This window comes from Sprattus sprattus, assembly GCF_963457725.1.
Source record: "Sprattus sprattus genome assembly, chromosome: 5".
Taxonomy (NCBI): Eukaryota; Metazoa; Chordata; class Actinopteri; order Clupeiformes; family Clupeidae; genus Sprattus; species Sprattus sprattus.
Window position 1 is genome coordinate 15,770,194 of NC_137924.1, and position 21,353 is coordinate 15,791,546.

The 21,353-nt window shown below is 41.9% G+C and overlaps 1 protein-coding gene across 1 annotated transcript; it reads right to left on the bottom strand.

Annotated features, from left to right (window-relative positions):
• Nucleotides 1-562: 562 nt before the first annotated feature.
• f5 (coagulation factor V) lies at nt 563-20,643 on the bottom strand (the record flags this gene model as incomplete). Its single annotated transcript, XM_080838191.1, has 25 exons — nt 563-709; nt 805-987; nt 1,862-2,013; nt 2,189-2,333; nt 2,560-2,715; nt 2,952-3,037; nt 3,166-3,237; nt 3,549-3,665; nt 3,929-4,108; nt 7,626-7,842; nt 7,966-8,202; nt 8,778-8,943; nt 9,142-11,173; nt 11,353-11,565; nt 11,780-11,930; nt 15,256-15,461; nt 16,011-16,107; nt 16,607-16,787; nt 17,056-17,221; nt 17,604-17,825; nt 17,993-18,154; nt 18,792-19,004; nt 19,506-19,628; nt 19,867-19,952; nt 20,501-20,643. The coding sequence occupies 25 exons, from the start codon at nt 20,641-20,643 to the stop codon at nt 563-565; spliced, it is 5,853 nt and encodes a 1,950-aa protein (XP_080694317.1).
• Nucleotides 20,644-21,353: the final 710 nt, after the last annotated feature.

Consider the following 21,353-nt stretch of genomic DNA (forward strand, 5'->3'; position numbering starts at 1 on the left):
TAAGTCATTCATCCCCTTCATTACAATGTAACGGTATGACACAAACTCATTCTTTGTTAAGTCTGGCCAAATATGAACCTTAGAAAATCCTATGTCTTTAAATAAGATTAGTGTTTGAAACATGTATAGGCCTACTAGATTTAATAAAAGGCTGGTTGTAGCTTGCTACAACATATACACGGAAGAAGACTTGACATTTTGGAACTTCAAAACTTTGTTGACCACCAGGATAGATCAAAGTTTCGTGCACACCTTACATTAGCCAATCACATTAGAAGACCGAGTTGTCAACCACTCATGCGGAGAACCAGTCTTGGCCACAAGGGGGCAGTGTTTCTCCATGTAGCAACCTCGGTACAAAAATAATACCATTTCACACAGCTATTGGTTTTATTCCCAAAACTATTTTTTTTATTCCGTACTTACAAATATACACAATGATGCAGAATGACAAAGGTGAAGAAGTAAAAAATTAAAATTAAAAAAGAGAAAATTATAGGCAGGACTGACGCATCCATGTTTTCTGTTTAGTTTCCCTGCTCCCATTAATTCCCTTTTAATATTACTCAAAATCACACCCAAGAAGCTCAACTCTCATGGTAATGGAATTCTCCCAATTGCTGGGAACAATTCGGATGAATTTGGTGAATATGGGAGGGTATATGTAATTTCTCTTGTGGTCGTTGTTGTCTGTGTTCCCTTCAAATTCCTGCAGAAACAATCATTCAGGGGTTAACAAATACTTAATTTTATCATTGAACAATAATCATTGCTGTGTAATCACACAGACCCATCAATTCGTACCTTTACTTCATAATCCTGGTCATCCGTGTACTTGGTCCACCTGATTCCGTCATTGCTGTACTGCAGAGTGAAGGCGGAGACAAACATCTTCGTGCCCAGTGACTTGGCCCCCTGGGTAATGATCCCTGTGATCTTCTTCACATCGCTCAACTGGATCTGCAGCCACTGGTTCCTGTTATTGTGCTGTGACAGATAGAGTCAGACAGACGGCTGGTGTCAAGAGGAAATGACTAGGAAACATACCCAGGGACACACTCTGTCATGGAGATCCGAGCTCCAAGAGATTAGTTTTGTTCTGTTATTCAAGCACTCTTAGTTCAGAAAGTGCATCCTATTAGCTTAAAGCAACATTATGATTTTAGTGTTTGTTAAGGTAGGTTTGAAAATGTCCTCAAATTCATTGTGATTGTATATGACTAAGTTAGCGAGAGAGTAGTACGGTGTTCATTTTCGGACCTCGTCAGATCTCAGTCTCAAATGTCATTCTCAGGCGTCATCCTCACTTTGTCAATTGTCATTCTCACTTTGTCAATTGTCATTCTCACTTTGTCAATTGTCATTCTCATTGTCAATTCTCATCCTCACTTTGTCAATTGTCATTCTCACTTTGTCAATAATTGTCATTCTCACTTTGTGAATTGTCATTCTCACTTTGTGAATTGTCATTCTCATTGTCAATTCTCATCCTCACTTTGTCAATTGTCATTCTCACTTTGTCAATTGTCATTCTCACTTTGTCAATTGTCATTCTCACTTTGTCAATTGTCATTCTTTGTCAATTGTCAGAGAGATTCCTACTTGTTGCCCAGGCAACTCATTATGTCGTTTTGTTCTCTGGGTAGCAAACCCCGAAATGCATTTCTTAGCCAGCTAGCTTTTATTGTTGTGAACTGTGACATTGTTGAGGTTCCCAAGGCAAGGCTGTTAGGTGTTAGGTAGTTAGTTCACTAGTTTGAGACAAAAATGTTGTAATGCCTCTTAAAGCATTAATGAAATGTTACAGGCATGTGAAGGCCGTTAGAGGCATGACACTCCAGGCATGTAGAGCTAAAGCTACCTTTGCTTGCCAGGCGTTGACCTTCCCTTGTCTGTCCGCACGGGCAAGCCAGGCCTCCCAGGTCCCGGCATACCAGCTACTCGCCGTAGAGCTGGCGGTTATCTGCTGGTCTCGGATATCTCCACTCTTCATTCCTAGTGGTACAGAACAACCTGCAATCACACGCAATCACACACACACACACACACACACACACACGCAAGCACGCACACACACACACGACCATGAAATTGATGAGAAATTATGTGTTGTTTGCAGTTTGAGTTAAGAGAATGAGAGAGTTATCTTATGGCTCTGATGATTATGTATTTTGCCTGTACTCCGTACCATCCAGCTCACAGCCATAGTACTCCATGCGCACAGTTGCTTTGTTATAGGACTGCAAAGGATGAAGACGTACAAAGCGTCCAATCATTGGTGGGTAGAATATGTTTTCCTTCTCCTCATGGGCTCCCTTGTTACCTATGAAAGTCTTTTAAAAGGACAGAAAAACAACTGCAATGGATAAAGACAAACAGACAGACAGACAGACAGACAGACAGACAGACACAGACACAGACACAGACACAGACACAGACACAGACACAGACACAGACACAGACACAGACACAGACACACACACACACACACACACACACACACACACACACACACACACACATATATCCCTTGTGCTGGCCCCTGCAATGTCCACCAACCTTCCTGACGGTGTCACTGTCTCCCTTGTAGAAAACCCACTTCCTGCGGTCTGTGCTGTAAGATATGGCATAATCCACCAGGTAGTTTGAAGAAAACATCTCTTTGGCTCCCTGTGTGGCAACTTTGCTGATGACAACTGGCCTCTGGAAATCCACCTGGGCAAGAATAAAACACATACCTCTGAATCAGGGCCATCAGTCAGCTCGGAACTGCATTTTTTAAAAGCTCAAAAAGTGCCACCATTAAATAACAGAGAAACAATCATTTTGAACAATATTATTGTCTTAGTTGATGGTCATAGCATGATAATGCATTTGGGAGGCTCAACCCTGTGCTTAATTTCACAAAGGCTTGAAACCAATGCCCTTTGGAACTGTTTCAGTGAACGTACCTGAATCCATGAACCTGTATCGTCAGTGCTCCAAGCATTGTACTTCCCTGAATTGTGCAGCCGTGCCAAATGGGGTTCCCAATAACCTTCACACACGCACGCACACACGCACACACACACACACACACACACACGTGATGCACAATGTGAAGAGGACAGTAGTGATGGCTGACTAGCTAAATAAAACAAAGCACTAATCAAAATGGCGGCCTACCTCTGGTGTGGGAGGCTGTGATCTGTCGGTCCTGAACGCCGCCTGACACAAGACCCAGTGGATGGCCACAATCTGCCAAGTGATAGTAGAACAGATGAACAGATGACTAAGTTGATTAATTATATACACTTTGATAAAATGTTAAAATAAATAGATTTCATGTTATTATTAAATTATTACATTATTAGATTATTACAGTGACCTCATGAACAATTTTAAATAGGCAGTTGTATGATTTGATACCTCTGTCTGAAGAAGACTACATTACATTGTACTTGAAACTATTCTCTATCAGGAAGATTGTATTAACATTAGCTGGACAAAATGCAGTCGAAAGTGAAATTGTGTTGCAGATCTGTATCTGAAGCCTGATGGTTTGATACCGTTGTCTATCACAAGGAACAATGTTTGCATTCCTCGTTGTTGAGAGAGTCCAACCTCAGACTCCAGGAGCCAAAGGCCTGGCTTAGACGGCCACATCTGTAGGGTGGCAAATCCTCCTGAGGAAATGAAAAACAAACACAAAAACCACATCAAATTTGTCTGTGGTGGGGACGCAACTTGTTTCACAAATGAATTCCTATAAATAATTACAAATTGTCTTTAGAGTATTATAAAATTAAAAGAGTAATACACTAGAACATGTGCCTTTATCACTTGGCCTACAAAGTAGATAGGGACAGGTGCATTGTCACAAAGCAGGTAGCTTTTCAAATCTACATTCTGCAATCTACACAGTGCACAGAAACCTGAGAAGACTGACCCGGCAGAAGAGGGAATACGCCTTGCCGATGCAGTTTGCCTTGGTGGTTCAGGAACGTCTGCCCATGGAAATGGATGCTCTGCACATCGTTTGCCTCTCCCATATTGAGGAGGTGCCAGTTGGCGAGTTGATTGGTGTACATTCTCAGGCCTTTTAGGGCGTAGATTATGCCATTGATGGCTTGGATTGGAGAGAGAACAGAACAGAATTGATCACTTAGTGTTCACAAACCTTATGGTTTATTTACATGTTTACAGCTTCTTATTTTACGAGAACAAAAATTGAAACGTATGTAAATAAAAAAATACACAGACATAGGGCCTCATTTATAAAAAGTTGCTTAGAAACATCCTACATTTTGTCTAAGACATTTTCTGAAATGATCGTAAGTGAGATCCACAGAAATCGAACGTACACACAAAAAAAACACGTGTAGGCCAATCCTTCAGTTATAAATCACAAATGGTCGTGGAATTGTGCACAACTGAATCTCCGCCCTCAAAACGCCCCAATTTAATCTACTTAGCATATTCTCAATACACAAACAGAGCGCATCCTCAATGCACAAACTCTCTGTGACAATGGCACGCAAGAAAGAAACATGTAAACAGAAGAATTATAGTGAGGCTGACATCAACGTTCTGCTGATGGAAGAGCAGATGCGGGCCAAAACATTATTAGAAAGCCTGTCTGGTGGCGTATTGGCAAAAGCAAAGTATGTGACATGTAGTAGGCACGTCTCCGAAGCACCAGCGGGCGCATCTGCGGCACTGCAGCACCAGAAGCCGCATCTGCGGCAGCAGCACCTGCTGCTCCAGCATCAAGGCCTCGTCGGCCATCGCCACCTTCTCTTCAGCATGCCTTTGCTCCGCTCCACTACCGACCGCGCACGGGCATGTGCTGTATTAAAGTGGGCTTCCTAGGCTGTCTGAGTGTGCGCAATCTGGACGAGAATACATTGGGAACCCTGTTTTACGCAGGAAACTTTCACATTTTGCTGTTCCTGGGCACTGTATGGAAATCTAATACATTGTGGGCATATAGAGGGATAATACTGCGAAGAACATTGGGCAAAATTTTGCTTTATGATGACCGGGATATACTCGACTGGTCTCCAATTTCTCGTCGGAGCGAACAGACAAAGCCTGAACCTGAATGGGAATGTCCTGGTTGCATCTGGTGCGCCTCTGTAGACGAGGGGGCATTTCGGCACAAAGCTCTAACAGAGCCGTTGTCGGCAAGCGTTACCTGCTTATCAGCCATTGATCATCCTGTGTCAACAAGTCTGCGCGATCACGAAAAATAACCTTTCTCTCCTTATTGCGCAGTTGGCAATATCCTCTAACTTCGCCAATGCTGCCATATATCCTACTGAAATTTAAGCCACTCATAGACTTTTTGTAGATTTAGCAAAATGTTTTACACTTGTGAAATTAAAACGGAATGCCTATTAGACGTGAATTTCATTCATGTGTGAATTATTCTAATAGTTGAATTGATTTTATTGAGCGAAACATTAATTTGGCCTTTCACCATTAGCCCTAACGGTGACGGTGGTGCTGACGATGATGATGAAACTGTGTGTCGGCGCTCGGAGTGTTCTGAATTCCTGCAGTACTCCAGTATTGCCACAAGGAAATGTACTTACGCGCACTAAAACCAGACGTCGAGATACGTCCTTTTCCACGTCTAGGACGGTTTTTATATCTGTCTGATTTGATCGAACGCACACTCTAACATCAAATCTGTGCGTAAGTACGTTTTATAAATGAGGCCCATAGACTCATAATTACAGACATAGGGCCTCATTTATAAAACGTTGCTCAGAAACCATCCTACATTTTCTGAAATGAGCGTAAGTGAGATCCACAGAAACGAACGTACACACAAAAAAAACACGTGTACGCCAATCCTTCGGTTATAAATCACAAATGATTGTGGAGTTGTGTTCAACTGAATCTACGCCCTCAAAACACTCCTATTTAATCTAATCAGCACATTATCAATGCACAAACAGAGCTCATCCTCAATGCACAAACTCTCTGTGACAGTGGCAAGCAAGAAAGAAACATGTAAACAGAAGAATTAAAGTGAGGCTGACATCGACGTTCTGCTGATGGAAGAGCAGACGCGGGCCAAAACATCGTTAGAAAGCATGTCTGGTGGCGTAATGGCAAAAGCAAAGTATTTGACATGTAGTAGACACGTCTCCAAAGCACCAGCACCTGTGGCACGAACAGCACCAGAAGCCGCATCTGCGGCAGCAGCACGAAGGCTTTGGTGCGCTCCACTACCGACCTGTGCTGTATTGAAGTGGGCTTCTTAGGCTGTCTGAGTGTGCGAAATCTGGATGAGAATACATTGGGAACCCTGTTTTACGCAGGAAATCCTCTTTCGCATTGTGCTGGGCACTGTATGGAAATCTAATAAATTGCGGGCATATAGAGGGATAGTAGCCTACTGCGAAGAACATTGGGCAAAATTCTGCTTAATGATGACGGGATTGCTCTACTGGTCTCAAATTTCTCATCGGAACGTTCCTGTAGCCAGGAATCCAAGAACGGACAAAACTTGAATGTGTATGGCCTGGTTGCATCTAGTGCGCCTCTGTAGACGAGAGGCCATTTGGGCACAACGCTCTCGGCAAGCGGTACCTGCTTATCAGACATACATCATCCTGTGTCAAAAAGTCTGCGCGATCACAAAAAAACCCTCTCTCTCCTTATAGCACAGTTGGCAATATCCTCTAACAACGCCAATGCAGCCATAACTGCACAGACAAGGACAGGAAATCCCTCAGTTGGGTCCTAAGGTCTGCTGAGAGAATTAGTTAGACTTCCACTGCCTCCCCTAGACGACATCTTTAGGACGTGCTGCCTCCGCCGAGCATGTGGCATTTTAAAGGATGAGACTCACCCCGCAAACCATCTCTTCACCCTGCTACCCTCTGGCAGGCGCTACCGGGCCACTACAGCCCGCACCTCCAGACTGCAGAACAATGTCATCCCCAGGGCCATCACAGAACTTAATAATCACACTACCCTCCTACCCTCCACCCAGCACAACCGCACTTTTTTTAGTGGTTGCACAAACAAATTTCGTTGTGTATCTAATGCACAATGACAAATAAAGTCTATTCTATTCTATATCTCCTAATGAAAACTAAGCCACTATTAGACTTTTTATAGGCTATACGTTTGAGCGAAATGTTTTCACTTGTGAAATTCAAACGGATACTTATAAGACGTGAATCTCATTCATGTGTGAATTATTCTTATAGTTTATTTGATTTTATTGAGCGAAACATTAATTTGGCCTTCACCATTAGCCCAAATGGTGACGGTGGTGCTGACGATGATGATGATGAAAATTCGTGTAGGCTGTTGGCGCTCGGAGAGTCCTGAATTCCTGCAGTACTCCAGTATTGCCACAAGGAAATGTACTTACAAGAACTGAAACCAGACGTAGAGATACGTCCTTTTCTACGTCTAAGACAGTTTTTATAAATCTGTCCTTAGACGTGGATTTGATCGCACGCACAGTCTAAGATCAGTTCTGTGCGTAAGTAAGTTTTATAAATGAGGCCCATGGAGATACAGATATATGACAGATATATATATCACATATGACACAGATACACATGCAGCCTACACATTCGACTGGCACACACGCTTCAAAAAGACATAAGTCTACATACCTGGGAATTTAATGTTCTCTTTGAACAAAGGATCCATGACAGTTCTCTTGTTCTTTCTTTGAATCCTCTCATAGTTTTTCTCATAATACCAGCTCTTGTTTTCATCAAATGTCATGAAAAGAAGCACAAACTCTCTGGTGTCCAGAGGCTTTTTACCGAGGGTGCCACTGCGACAGATCAAGAGAGGGCCGATAAGCCCTGAATGTATGTCTCTCTCCTGTGGAATATTCACCCCAAAGCAAACAAACAAACAAACAAACAAATACCACACGGCCACTTGGTTAATAAAACAATATTTTGATTGAAAATTCATTCAATAGTGAGAAGCATCATTACTGACTGGATTCACTCCAGAGTAGTATGCCCAGGTCCGACAGTCAGGTTCGCCATCCTTTGGTCCCACTTTTTGGCCCACTTTCCACATGTAAGTGTAAGTCTGGTTGGTTCGTACTGCGTTGTCAGCTTGGTACCAGTATGGTGTTCCGTCCACGTAGCTCAGTCCCTCCATTTGCTTGCTGTATTTGACCCCCTTGGCATGAATGGAGTAGGGCCTGCTTCCCAGGTTTCTGAAGACTACCTGGCAAATGAATTACAGAGTTACAGAGTACAGAGTTACAAGTAATATTTCCAAACTACGGCCTACTCCTTCCAGTTTAGTCCATAATGAACTGTTTTATTTGTATTTTGGGCTACTTGGGTCGCAGTCAGTTCAAAAACCTTTCATTTAGCAGTCAATTCAGTCCAGCGGTTTTAGTTCCAGGTGAGCACCACAGGATCAAAATTAAACCCCTTATTTTACCCCAAATTTGTGATCATCAGATCTTGTATTTTGATGTCTATTTCATTGTAATAGAGCAAACAGTAGATCAGCTACTGAAAGGAAAGTGGTCCTTTCAAAAATGTTCAGGCACAACGTAAGTTTAGCTTCACTCTCAATGGGACCCCTACAGACCGTGACTCAACTCATTTAATTAGGATGGGTTGCAGTCACCACTATGTCAAATAGTGGAGTTGGAACTTGAACTTGTGAATGAGTAAAACTGGCTGGGTAAATCAATTATGAGAGCAAAAGGTAATATATTTACTCTCTTCTCGTGTATCTTTCATTTACAGCAGCATCTTGAATACTACAATATTTCTTCATGAACATACCATGATTGTGTCGCCCACCTCGGCCCTGATGACAGGGCCAAGTATTCCCAGATGTTCGTCAACCTCTCCTCTAATGTCGGGCGTTTTAAATTTGGGGTCCAGATACCCCCGATATACCACCTTAGTGAATGAGGTGGACCTCCCATCAGATTTCATGTCAGATCGCCTTATTTATAAACAAGAGGGAAAAGACGTTATGAAAAAGCCGTATGGAAGCTTTTCAACAGGACATTTTAAATGACTGTTGTGGAAGAATCATAGTAAAAACCATATTGAGAATCACATTTCCCATGTTAACTGTACTCATTTAATACAAATGAGCAAATCTGTGATACTTTCCAATCCACTTCCTCTGTGACTTTACCTTTGTCCGTATCCGCCATATTCCCACTCGACTTCCTCTGCACTCAGGAAATACTGTCTCACGTTGGAGCCCTTTTCCACATTCTTCAGAAAATATTGTGTTGTCTCATCCAGTGTCATACCTTCCTCATGCACTGCTTGGTTGTATGGGTCCTTGTATTCAATGTACTCGTATTCCTCATTACTCAAGGTATCCTTGTCCTGGGAGTCATATAGCGGTGCGTATAAGTCATAGTCGTTGAATTCTGGTCGGGGCAGGCCGATGACTATGGCATTGTTCAAGATGTCCTCCTCGTTTGAAATTGGCCTGGATCCCCTCGGCTGAAACCCTCTTGAGCTTAAACTAGACCTGGCCTGGGGCTTATACTCTTTCTTCTTCCTGGTTTTCATGGCATGCCCTTTAAACGGCCGAACTCTTCTATGCACCACTGTCTTCTTCTGCTCCTTCTTCGGCTTGGTCTCGTTCTGAATGTACTTGGTCATGTCCTCGGGGATCTCCATGTGCGTGGGCGTGTGTTTGCCCTCGTAGCCCCAGTGTTCCTTCAGGTGGTCGAGCGAGTTGGTCCTCATCCCCTCGCTCGTGTTGTGTGCCAGGTAGATGACGACCTCCTCACTGCTGTTCAACTCATCACTCTCCTGTTTGTCGTTGCCATAGCGTTCAGACGAGATCGATTCACTGCTCTCTGAATTACTATAGAGAATGTGCTGACTGTTCTCAGAGGATGACGTATTAAGTTGTGGGAGCCCATTGATTTGATTGTCTGAAGAGTGTGTCATGTTGACTCCAACTTGCAGAGAAGTTTCATTGTCCCCATCCTCAATAACAGTCATGGACGCTGTTCCATTCTCAGTTTCATCAGTGGCGTTGAGCATGAGTGCATCTTCGGGGCTCATCGTGCCATCTGCTATGCCCTCTGCCAAAGTCGTGTCATGGTCCCCAGGCATGGTGACATTGTAGAGAGCCAAAGACCCCTGCATGTGTGGGTCTACCATCTCCTCATCCAACTCTCCTCGGCTGATCTCAGTTGGAGCATCTCCATCCAGAAGCACAAACTCTGTGTCAGTCTCATTCAAACTCTCTGTAAGTGACTCAAGGGGGGATTCAGAGTAAGTAAAGACATAGTTGCTGTCCACACTTCCTTCAGCAGTAACGTTTTCAGAGGTCTGTGTGCCATTCTCTGTGTAATCTAGAACTTCTGATGAGTTTGACAGCAACATATTTGTCTTCGAATAGTCTGTTTTGTTGCTGTCTACACTTCTTTCAGCAGTAACGTTTTCAGAAGCCTGTGTGCCATTTTCTGTGTGATCTAGAACTTCTGATGAGTTTGACAGCAACATATTTGTCTTCGAATGGTCTGTTTTGTTGCTGTCTACACTTCTTTCAGCAGCAACATTTTGAGAAGCCTGTGTGCCATTCTCTGTGTAATCAAGAACTTCTGATGAATTAGACAGCAACATATTAGGGTCCACAAATGATAATGATTCATTGTTTTCAGATACAGCTGTGATGTTGGTTTGTGTGTCTGACGAATCAGAGGTGTAATTACTGGAAGTGTAGTTACTCGTTGCGTTCTCTGAGGAGTGGACTGAAGAAACTGGATCACCTTGTACTGGTGCTTGGACATCTATCACAGCCTGGGAAGGGGTACTCGGCTCAGTATCAGAACTATTCCTCACTTTCTTTGAGGTTTTACCTGGTAATTCGTCCACATAATCAAACTGGCTGAGGTCCACTAGCTCCATGCCAGTGGTGGACACGTTGCCCGACTCCTTATGTGATCTAATGTCGAGTAAGCCAGCCCAGTAGTCTGTTTGTGTATCAGTTACCGGGTTCACCACCTCCTCTGTAACATCCTTCTCTTCTTTTGGAGTACCGGTGTATTCTTCCTGTTTCCACATAATGTATAGTCCTTCGTCCTTGTCCTCGTTCTCGTATTCGTAAACATAATCCCGGAAGCACTCCACGTCTTTAAATTTCACTCTCATGCCCTTGGTTGTGTCGTGAGAGTTCAGAGATGACAAAAGCCAATCTCCTACAAAAAAATGTAAACACACAATTAACCATTAAACAACATAAACGTGACGTAGTAGTATTGTTTTTCTGCGGATTTCAGATAAGAAGAAAAAAAATGTTAATAAATGTTATCACCATCAATGATCTGAAAGACTCTTGATCTGAAAGAGTAAGTTGGTTAGTGTCTGTCTTTTTTACCTTTACTGTCCATGGCCATACTGATGGTCTCCCCTGTCATGGGGAACAGTGTGAGAAAGTCCTCCTGCCTGTTGTTCAGTTCAAACGTGTGGCCATAGGCAGTGACAGTCTGGATGCGGTTCTGTTCCCCAATACTGGAGATGTGCCAGGTGGCAATTTCTCCGAAGCAAAAGCCCAGGACTTGGCCACTCTCAAACATATAGCCGTTGATTGCTTTAGAAACGTGGAAATGGTAAATTAAATATGTCAAATTAAACTTGGGTTCCAACATCTGGATTACATTAATCAAAACGTGTCCAAATATTTGTATTATCATCCCAATGGTAGTGTCTCGTAGATCTAGATCACTAAACTGTCACTTATTCTCTATTTGGAGACCTAATATAGTCAAGCTCCAGTGTTGATGAGGAACAGGTTTGATACTGACTGTGCATAACATTCGATGCGTAGAAGTCTGGGGCATCTTTTCTGACTCTTGGTGGGTCACCGCAATATTCCTGAATATTTTCATCCAAGTACCAACTTTTGTTCTCATCAAAAATTGCAAACATGGCATGCTGCTCCTTGTCTGCCTTCAACTGCAACAAAAAACAATTAAAAATAACTTTTGTACTGCTAATGTTACAAATCAATGTGAAAGATCTATATATTAGGGCCGGGACTCGATTAAAAAAAATAATCTAATTAATTAGAGGCTTTGTAATTAATTAATCGAAATTAATCGCATTTTAATCGCATATAAATATTTGACCTGAGAACAGTGAGAAGTAATTTTTTTCACATGGATTTTTAGTATACCATTGAATAATGACTGAATACATAAGCTTAAGCAACAAAAATATTGTTTATTTTTGTTCAAGTCCAACAGACCAGTGCAATTTTTGCCATTAAGTGTAGCAATACCATATTTAGAAATGTAGTACATTTCAGAAATGCAGGTAGCCTATAGATAGGTAGACCTTCTGTAAACTATAATAAGTATAGTAAAACACAATACTTTCAAGTACATTCAGAACATTGGAAACCCTGACTGTTAGAAAACATCTCTGGTGGAGTGTGGGTTGTGTGTGGCTTGTACCCGGAGTAACTAACCCGGAGTCAGGCTTAACGTCCACGCTAGCTGCTATATGTTTTTGCATTGAGGTGATACTCGATGTGTTGCGGTGATATGCGAATTCCTTGTTGCATAGCTTGCACTGAACCATGTTCTTATCGACGCCTCCATCCGTTCGTTTTTTGTAACAAAATGTCCCATCAATTGGCCCAACCAACGCGGTCTCATCAGCTTCTTTGTTCATGTTCATGTTCACTGTACCCATAGACATGTATAGATAGACGCCGCCTCCACTGCTTCAGCCCGTTGCCTCGGCGAAACGCGTCGCCGCCATTTTGGGAAAGGAGCTCTCTGCCGTCAGAGGTCTGTCAGACGTGTCAAACAAGCGCAAGTTGCCAGGTGCTGCGGTTTATCTGGATAAAAATCACGATAACCTTTTACATTTCGCAACCAATTTCATGGAGTATTCAAGGGTTTATGCTCTACGTGAAGTGTGTGAAAAAGATTTGCCTCTACGTTACTTTGAATCTCGCTAGTTAAATCGCCAGTCATGTGCATGGGTCTATGATAAACGCTCACTTTTCTTGCAAAGCTCGTGCATTTTGAAAATACTGAGAAGATCTATAAACTATCGAAATAGTGCTTCTTTAGTTACTAGTATTGACCATCATTAAGAGAAAGAGCATACATCAAATAGTGAGAAACTGGCAGTCAGTGTGTTTTTCATAGTTTAATAGTTCCTTTTCAAGTATGTGCATTAAGAAACCTTGAACAGTGCAATTGGCAATACACAGTTATTTCACAATTATATATTGTGTAAATTGCACTGCATAGATCTGAAAATGTTAAGAGCATGATTGTATATTATGTCAAATTGTACAAATGTACAAATATATATATATATATATATATATATATATATATATATATATATATATATTATATAATATGAATATATACTTATACTTAAAATATATTATATTATATTGTATCACATATTATATATATATATATCATATATATGTTATTCCATTGCACATTATACTGAGTCATTATATTATATTGTATTATATATATGCTGTGTTATTTATATTACAGTTCAACTATTGAGATGTGTATGTATATATTGAGATGTGTATATTTTTACTGCTATAGAAATATATAGCTTTTTTTTGTAATGTTGATTTGTGAAATAACTGTGTTGCCAATTGCACTGTTCAAGGTTTCTTAATGCACATACTTGAAAAGGAACTATTAAACTATGAAAAACACACTGACTGCCAGTTTCTCAATATTTGATGTATGCTCTTTCTCTTAATGATACGTAGTAACTAAAGAAGCACTATTTCGATAGTTTATAGATCTTCTCAGTATTTTCAAAATGCACGAGCTTTGCAAGAAAAGTGAGCGTTTATTAGACCCATGCACATGTATGACTGGCGATTTAACTAGCGAGATTCAAAGTAACGTAGAGGCAAATCTTTTTCACACACTTCACGCAGAGCATAAACCCTTGAATACTCCATGAAATTGGTTGCGTAATGTAAAAGGTTATCGTGATTTTTATCCAGATAAACCGCAGCTCCTGGCAACTTGCGCTTGTTTGACAGACCGCTGAAGTCAGAGAGCTCCTCTCTCAATATGGCGGCGACGCGTTTCGCAGAGAAGCAGTGGAGGCGGCGTCTACCTATACATGTCTGTGACGGTCGTGGTGCGACCGCACATGAAATCGCACTTCTCCCCATCTCTCCAACCACTAGCGCACCCCAACAGACATGGATTGCACACACACGCACACACGAACACTCATACGACTGATTGCAATTGGATCCACCTGATGGGTGATTGCTTATTGCCTAGACTGGCAGAGGGGACACAAACAATGGTATGGGCCAGACCACCTGGATAAAGTGGTTGGGTTTACATCCTTTTGAGACATTATTTATTACATAGGGAATTATGTGGTTTATATTTGTGAAGGAATACTATGTTCGTGTCTCGGGTCCGTCTTGTCATTGTGTTTTGTTTAGTGTTTGTGTCTTCCCCCCCTTGTGTAAAGATGGTGCTGGCCGCCAGGTGTATATATGTTCATTGTTCTGTCTAGTTCAGTTAGTCTAGTCTTGTATGTGGACCTTTTTTGGTGACTGCTGATTTTTGACCTCTACCCCATTTAGAGGCTTAGCAGGTATTTTTAATTGATCTATGTAATGCTGCATTTGTGTCCTCTTCCCCATTTAGAGGCTTAGCATTGTGTTAATAGTGTTTTGTACTGCTGCTTTTTGTCCTCTGCCTAACGAGAGGCTGAGCAGGTAATATGACTGGAGACTGCTGCTTTTTGTCCTCTGACTGAGAAGCCAAGCAGTTCTAAGAATATTTGGAAGCATAATAAAGCTTTAATCTGAACCCTCACTCTGTCTCTGAGCTTTCGGGCCAAACCCACACATTTTGACGGCAACCGAGGCTCGGTCCGTCACAATGTCTATGACTGTACCACTGTACCACTGTGGTTTGTTCAACTTGTTTGAACCGAATTTATGCGCGTTAGTTGGTGCGCCAGTATAATCGGTCCGTCTGGAACTCTTCCAGTGAGAAACGTTCCGCGGTGCAAAAATAGATACGATTAAAATGCGTCAATTTTTTTAACGCGTTAATTTTTGTGTAATGAATTAATCTTAATTAATGCGTTAAAGTCCCGGCCCTACTATATATATATACAGTATATATATATATAGAGAGAGAGACAGATATATATAAAGAGAGATAGATTGATGTATGCATGGATGTATGTGTGGATGGATAGATAGAGGAAAACAGAAAAGAGTTCTGTGCTTGTAATCTCAGAGGGTTACCTGAACGTTCCTCTTGTTCAGAGACTGGCTCTTGCAGATGAGCAGTGGGCCCACAAGGCCAGAGGCGATGTCCCTCGGGGTGTTAACCGCGCTGTGGTACATCCTGGTCAGGCAGCGTGGGTCGCTAGGCAACGGCTCATCCTCCTCGATCACATTCCACACATATGTGTACGTCTCTCCCGGCTGCACCGCGTGGGTCTGGTTTCCTGTGAGAGGACAGATGCACATCACGCTGTCTGTCTGCTGGAAACACACAGGCCTACTGCAACGTCTTATAATTGTTTTCTACAGTTACGAAAACAAGGGAGGGGTCTGCGTACATCCTAACTGTTGCTGTTGGAGAAAATGAGGAATAAGTATCCACACACTGTTCTGTTGTTTCTTTATAGCATTTTAGCTTTTACCTTCTTTAACAGTGGCTCAACTGGGTTGGATGCTCTTAAAAGGAGTGGAAAACAGGCTTGTGAAAGTGGATGGATGTAATCTAATCAAAATTACAATCTAATTACAATTTGCAAGTCTGGCTAAGGGCTACTTAACATGCACCAAGGGAATAATAATAAAAATAATAATAATAATAGACATAGGGATGGTTGATAAGCTTTTTAGAGAGAAACAGGCAACTATAAATATAGTTGAGGGTGCCAGACAAATTCAGCAAATATCCCAAGTGTCCATGTTTCTCAGCAGGTTGAGACAAGGTGGAGTTGATCCACAGCAGGGAGTTGTAAATTCAGAGTTAAAAGGTGCCTTACCTCCCTGTGGATAGTTCGCTCCCTCTCCTGCCTTGTCTATGGTCAGACCGTGAGGGTAGATGCTGTATGGCTGGGTGGCTTTGTTGTTGAACACAATCTGAAATAACAGCATCGTAATTGGTTTTAGGAGGCAAGTCTATCGGTCACAGGAAACCATAACCGGTCCTGTCTCAGGGATGGCAAAGCTATGATAGTAGCATCTCAAACAATGATATATAATATTAGTTTTCAGGATCAGAATAGAATTTTTCGGTCAGGTGGAAGCTGTGATGGCTCAATCATGAAATCTATTTGGGAAACTTGTAAGCACCTGTTTGAACATGTATGAAGAGGGAATCGTATTATACCACATCAGCCTCTTTGAGGTGTAACTATTCACACCTCGGCATTCATTTGTGTTCTGTCTTGAACACCACGTTGTCCATTATTCGTTACATATAATGTAGTTTCATACGAAAATACTGTTTGTAAAATCAAACATTAATCAAGACAACCGATATCCAAACACATAAAAAATATAACAAGCAACACAGCATAGCACCAAAGCAAGGATAAATGTATAAATAGGGAAGCATATCTGGTGAGTCTCAACACACCCTTATCTGATCTCTGATTTGTGCCCTAATGACAGGGCCGATGATGCCTAGTTCCATCTTCCTCTGTTTGTTCTCCGCCCGCTTCGTGAAGGTCTGGTCCGTATACTGTGTGAAGACTGCCTTCTTGTACTTTTTACCAACACGGTCGGGGCCCTGCTTCAAGTACTTGGATCTGAAATCCCTGGATAAGAAAGAAGGAAGCGAAGTATGGGAATGGGGCAGATCATGATTCCCCTCTGTGGATGATATTTCAGCAACTGTGTTTAGAGACAGACTTCCATTTTTTGTTGTCTTTCATCTTTGAATATCTATTGATAGACACATCAACTGCGTTAAGCACATTAATCGGACATAAAAAAAATGCTAAGCAAATCCCTAAACCGTTGCTTATACAGAGCTAACTGTGATAGTGGAAAGTGTTTATGAATTGTAAGACGTTGAACACGAACGCATCAATGTAGTCAGGCATGTTTGGAGTGTAGTCCCAGATCACTTCCTCGGCGGCAATGTAGTAGGTCCACATCTGACTCTGTCGCCTCTGTTGGATCGTGAGCTTGCGCTGAGGCTTGCTGAAGCCCTCGCATGTTTCCACCGTCAGAAAACCATGCATCCCCGCTGGAGGAAAGATAGGCAATAGAAACCTTGAAGGCCTTTATGACCCTCAAATAAGTATCTTCATGGAGCTAAAATATACTTTGTTTGTTTGTGTTTGTTTTAAGATCCAATATAAGTGAAGGGAATTGTTAATAGTGAGATTAGGTTCAGTTCTATCATATCACATAAAAAAACATTGCTCTTGATGATTTCAGACAATATTCCTGACCTACAGTCACCAGGCCACTGGTTAAATAGCCATATATTTGTACCACTTTTGATGAATTTGAATTTAATAAAATTGCGAGGTCAGCACAACTTATCAACACTAAAACCACACCAAATGTATACGAGGGCATCACCAAGCGGCATCATGACTGCACTGTGCGCTTTGCCAGCTTACCCTCCAAGTGTTTGCTAATGTGAGACGAGACCAGCCAGCGACCGGTGTGAACGGCCGTCATGCTGGCACTGGTGGTGGAGCCACTTATGATGCCCACTGAGGAGACTCTGTGCCCATCCTGTGTTAACACCTGCCCGTTGAAGTGAATAGAAAACAGCTCTGGTGTGGAACTCATGCTCAGGAAATGCCAGCTGACAGAGCTATAGGCACAGACGTTCAAACCTGTGGAAGGAGGGCAAATGGGTAAGAGAGTGGGAGTGTGATTTAGACAGAATACTGATAACACTGCCACTAGTACTTCAGGTATATCTTGCAACACATTTCAGTTACACAAAATGATGTAAATGATATAGAACAGTACGCCGTTCTACGTAATATTATTGACTAACCTGGCACAGTGCCATTTGTATAGCCGTTGATGGTGTATTTCATGCGTTCGGCAGAGGGGGGGGCCCCTTTGCTGTACCAGCTGAAGCTCTCATCAAAAACGCCAAAGAGGAGAACACTCTCCTGGTGGAAGTGTTTCTGCTTTCCAGAATCATCTAGACTGCCTGTGAGGACAAAAGCACAGCAGGGAGGGCTATGAAGGTGAGATGCCTATAAACTTCAAGCCAGTTGAACTTAAAGTTCTGTTAGATTTCACATTTTCTTTGGCGACATGAACAGGCTATTTCCTCTGTATAGAATGAGAAAGAACAAATAGAATGGAAATTGAACCAAGACAGTCAGCTGATTCATTTAAAAACACTGCTAGTGATATCCATGTTAATGTTTCTCCTCAATATCAGTGTTATATGTACCATGGACTTTACGGTAAGGACAGCACTATTCCAGAACTGAGGGAGGTATGGAGATATAACCCATTCACAAACATTCTGAGCAAACGTGGTCCAAAATTAAAAAATGTAAACCTGTAAGGTCGCAGCAAATGAGTGACATGGAATTGCTGACCTTTCTGTTCTGACTTCTAGGGAATGTACTACACCATATATATAACTCTATGTGCCCGTTGTGCAGATAGTCTGGAGACTTTCAAAAACACAACTCAATTTAGGAGATTGTGTAACTACAGTGAGTGACCTACAAGAGTGTGGCCTCACGGTTCAAGTCTCAGGCCGTGTTAAGTCCTAGGGAAATTAATGTCTCCTTCTCATATGAATTGTTGGTCACACCCATTCTTATTTTTACCCGGTTTGCAGATCAGCAGTGTGCCGATCAAGCCTGAGTTGTAGTCCTTGACCATGTCGACATGGGAAAAGTACGTGTATGTGAGGCAGGGGGGGTCATCAGCCGCCGGTGCCACCGCTGACGTCACCTCCCAGTGATACGTGTGGGATCCACCTGAATGGATAATGTCGTCCTCCTTCTCTTTTTGTGAGGTGTTGTCGAAGTAGAAAGCTCCTGAGATAAAAACATATGACAACAAATATCATCAACATGTTTACATAACTGTTGCCTTAAACATACTGTATATGGGCAAAATATACCTACATTGTAATTTGCTTTTGATTAGTGTGATGTAATAGAACGGAAATTTTCTTCAACATATTTCAAACTGTCAGTTTGTCAGTTTCAGGGACAACAAAAATGCCACCGCTTTTGGATATTGATATGGTGTTCTGTGGTGGAACACACTGGCAGTTCCTGACACTGTTCCTTTTCAGTGGACTTCAGAACTGGCTGTGAATACACTCTGTCCATGTGGTTAATGTATCCAAAAAAGTCAAACACAGCTGCTTGTGTAAACTAGTCTGTGTACTTAGCGGAATGAGTAACATCATCGTCTTTGGTGTCTCCTCTCTCTCTCTCTGGGCATCAGAAGCAGCTCAGACACCAGGCATTTCCCAACAGCTCTGAGGCTGGCATTACTGTAACCCACGGTGAAGACACACAGGAACACACCCTCTGACTGTTTGCCATAAGCGACACCATGTGTGTGGATGTTGCAAGGCTGATCCACCATGTTCCGGAACGTCACCACGATCACATCGCCTTCCTGTCCACGTAATGTTGGCCCGAGCAGACCTAGACAGACCCACCCACACAGACATCTTTACTGTTTTTCATTTACAGGTATGCATTTGTACACAAGATTATGATGGCTGCATAAACTGAAGTTACTCAACAGTTGTATCATAAGACCACGTTTTTGCGTGTAAATTGTAATTATGAGTCTGTGGCTATTGCACACAGCCTATTCACCAGCTGTTTCTGACGTGTCTTTGGGATAATATTATTGCTGAAATATGTTCAGACTATTTACCTAGCCACGAAGGGTGGGGCTTGGCCTTTTTAAAGTTGGCATCTTCATATTCTCTGTATACCGCTTTCTTGTAGATGACTCCAGACCTGAAAGAGTGAGAGTATTTTGTTTACATAAACAATTAGAGTATTTGTTTACGTATGAAAATCCATTACAATTACAGGCAAAAGTCTTTATATCCTGACCTGAATGTGTAATCATAAGTGCAGGTCCTATGTGAATAAAAATTATAATAATAAATGTACGCATCTTCAAAGATACCTGTGAATTAAACATAACACTTTCAATAGTCTGAAAATGTTAAATCCGTCAGAGGTCATGGACAAGGACCTTGAAACATGTCCTCTCATGAAACAGTTCATTCACCCTCTTTTATTAGCGTTTGTTTTAAAATGTAATTAAAACTTTTCAGCGCATGAATATAGTAGATGACATCAGACCAGAATTTTAAGAGATTGTTCTGTTCTCTCACAAGTACATACTGTGTAAGAAACCATCATGGAAGTCATCTTCAAAACCACACTCTCTGACAACAACATCTAGAATCTTCCCAAAGACAAAACTGACCAGCAAATACATGACAGAGGGATGACAGCCAAAAGACTTGAAGTTTAAATTGAAATTCTAGATTTACCTTTGCTGTCCAGGAGAAGAATAATCCCAGTCAATGTTAACAGCAGCGATGTAATAGTGCCTTTCCACGGCTAGCGCAGCGTTGCTTAGAAGAGTGAGAACAAGCCAAGCAAATGAAGTCCCCTCCAAAGGACATAGCTTCATGTCTGTGTTGAGCACTACAGACCGTCTGTTCAGGAGAGAGCACAGAAAATGTGGTCTCCAAGCTGCATGGGGCAGCGCCCTTTATCACTGCCACACACACACACACACACACACACACACACACATACACACACACATAGATAGAGACAGGAAAGCTTCCACTGCTGCTTACTCATTCTACTGATTACTTTCTCTGTTACACACACACACACACACAAACACACACACAAAGACACACACAAACACACACAAACACACACACACACACACACACACACACACACACACACTCACTCACTCTCTCACACACACACACACACACACACACACACAAACACACATGCACACACACACACACACACACACCCACACCCACACCCACACAGACAAGTTTACACAATGTGAAGCACATTTACATTAAAAAAAGTTACACATTTCACTTAAACCAAAAGAGGATTTCCCACTAGCATGATGTAAGTGCATCTCTAATCATAGGCTACTGTGTTATGACAGTCATTTTGAAATTTCAGTTTAACTCGTCTATCTCACAGTCAGTCCGTCATACTGCATACCTGCATACTGCCATACTTCATGCACTTCAAGGTGAAAAACTGATTTTGCATTCTACTAGCGTACAACATAAGATTGTTTATTATTTTAACCAACATTTCCACAAATGGCACTTGTTGACATTTAAAAGCAGACATTCC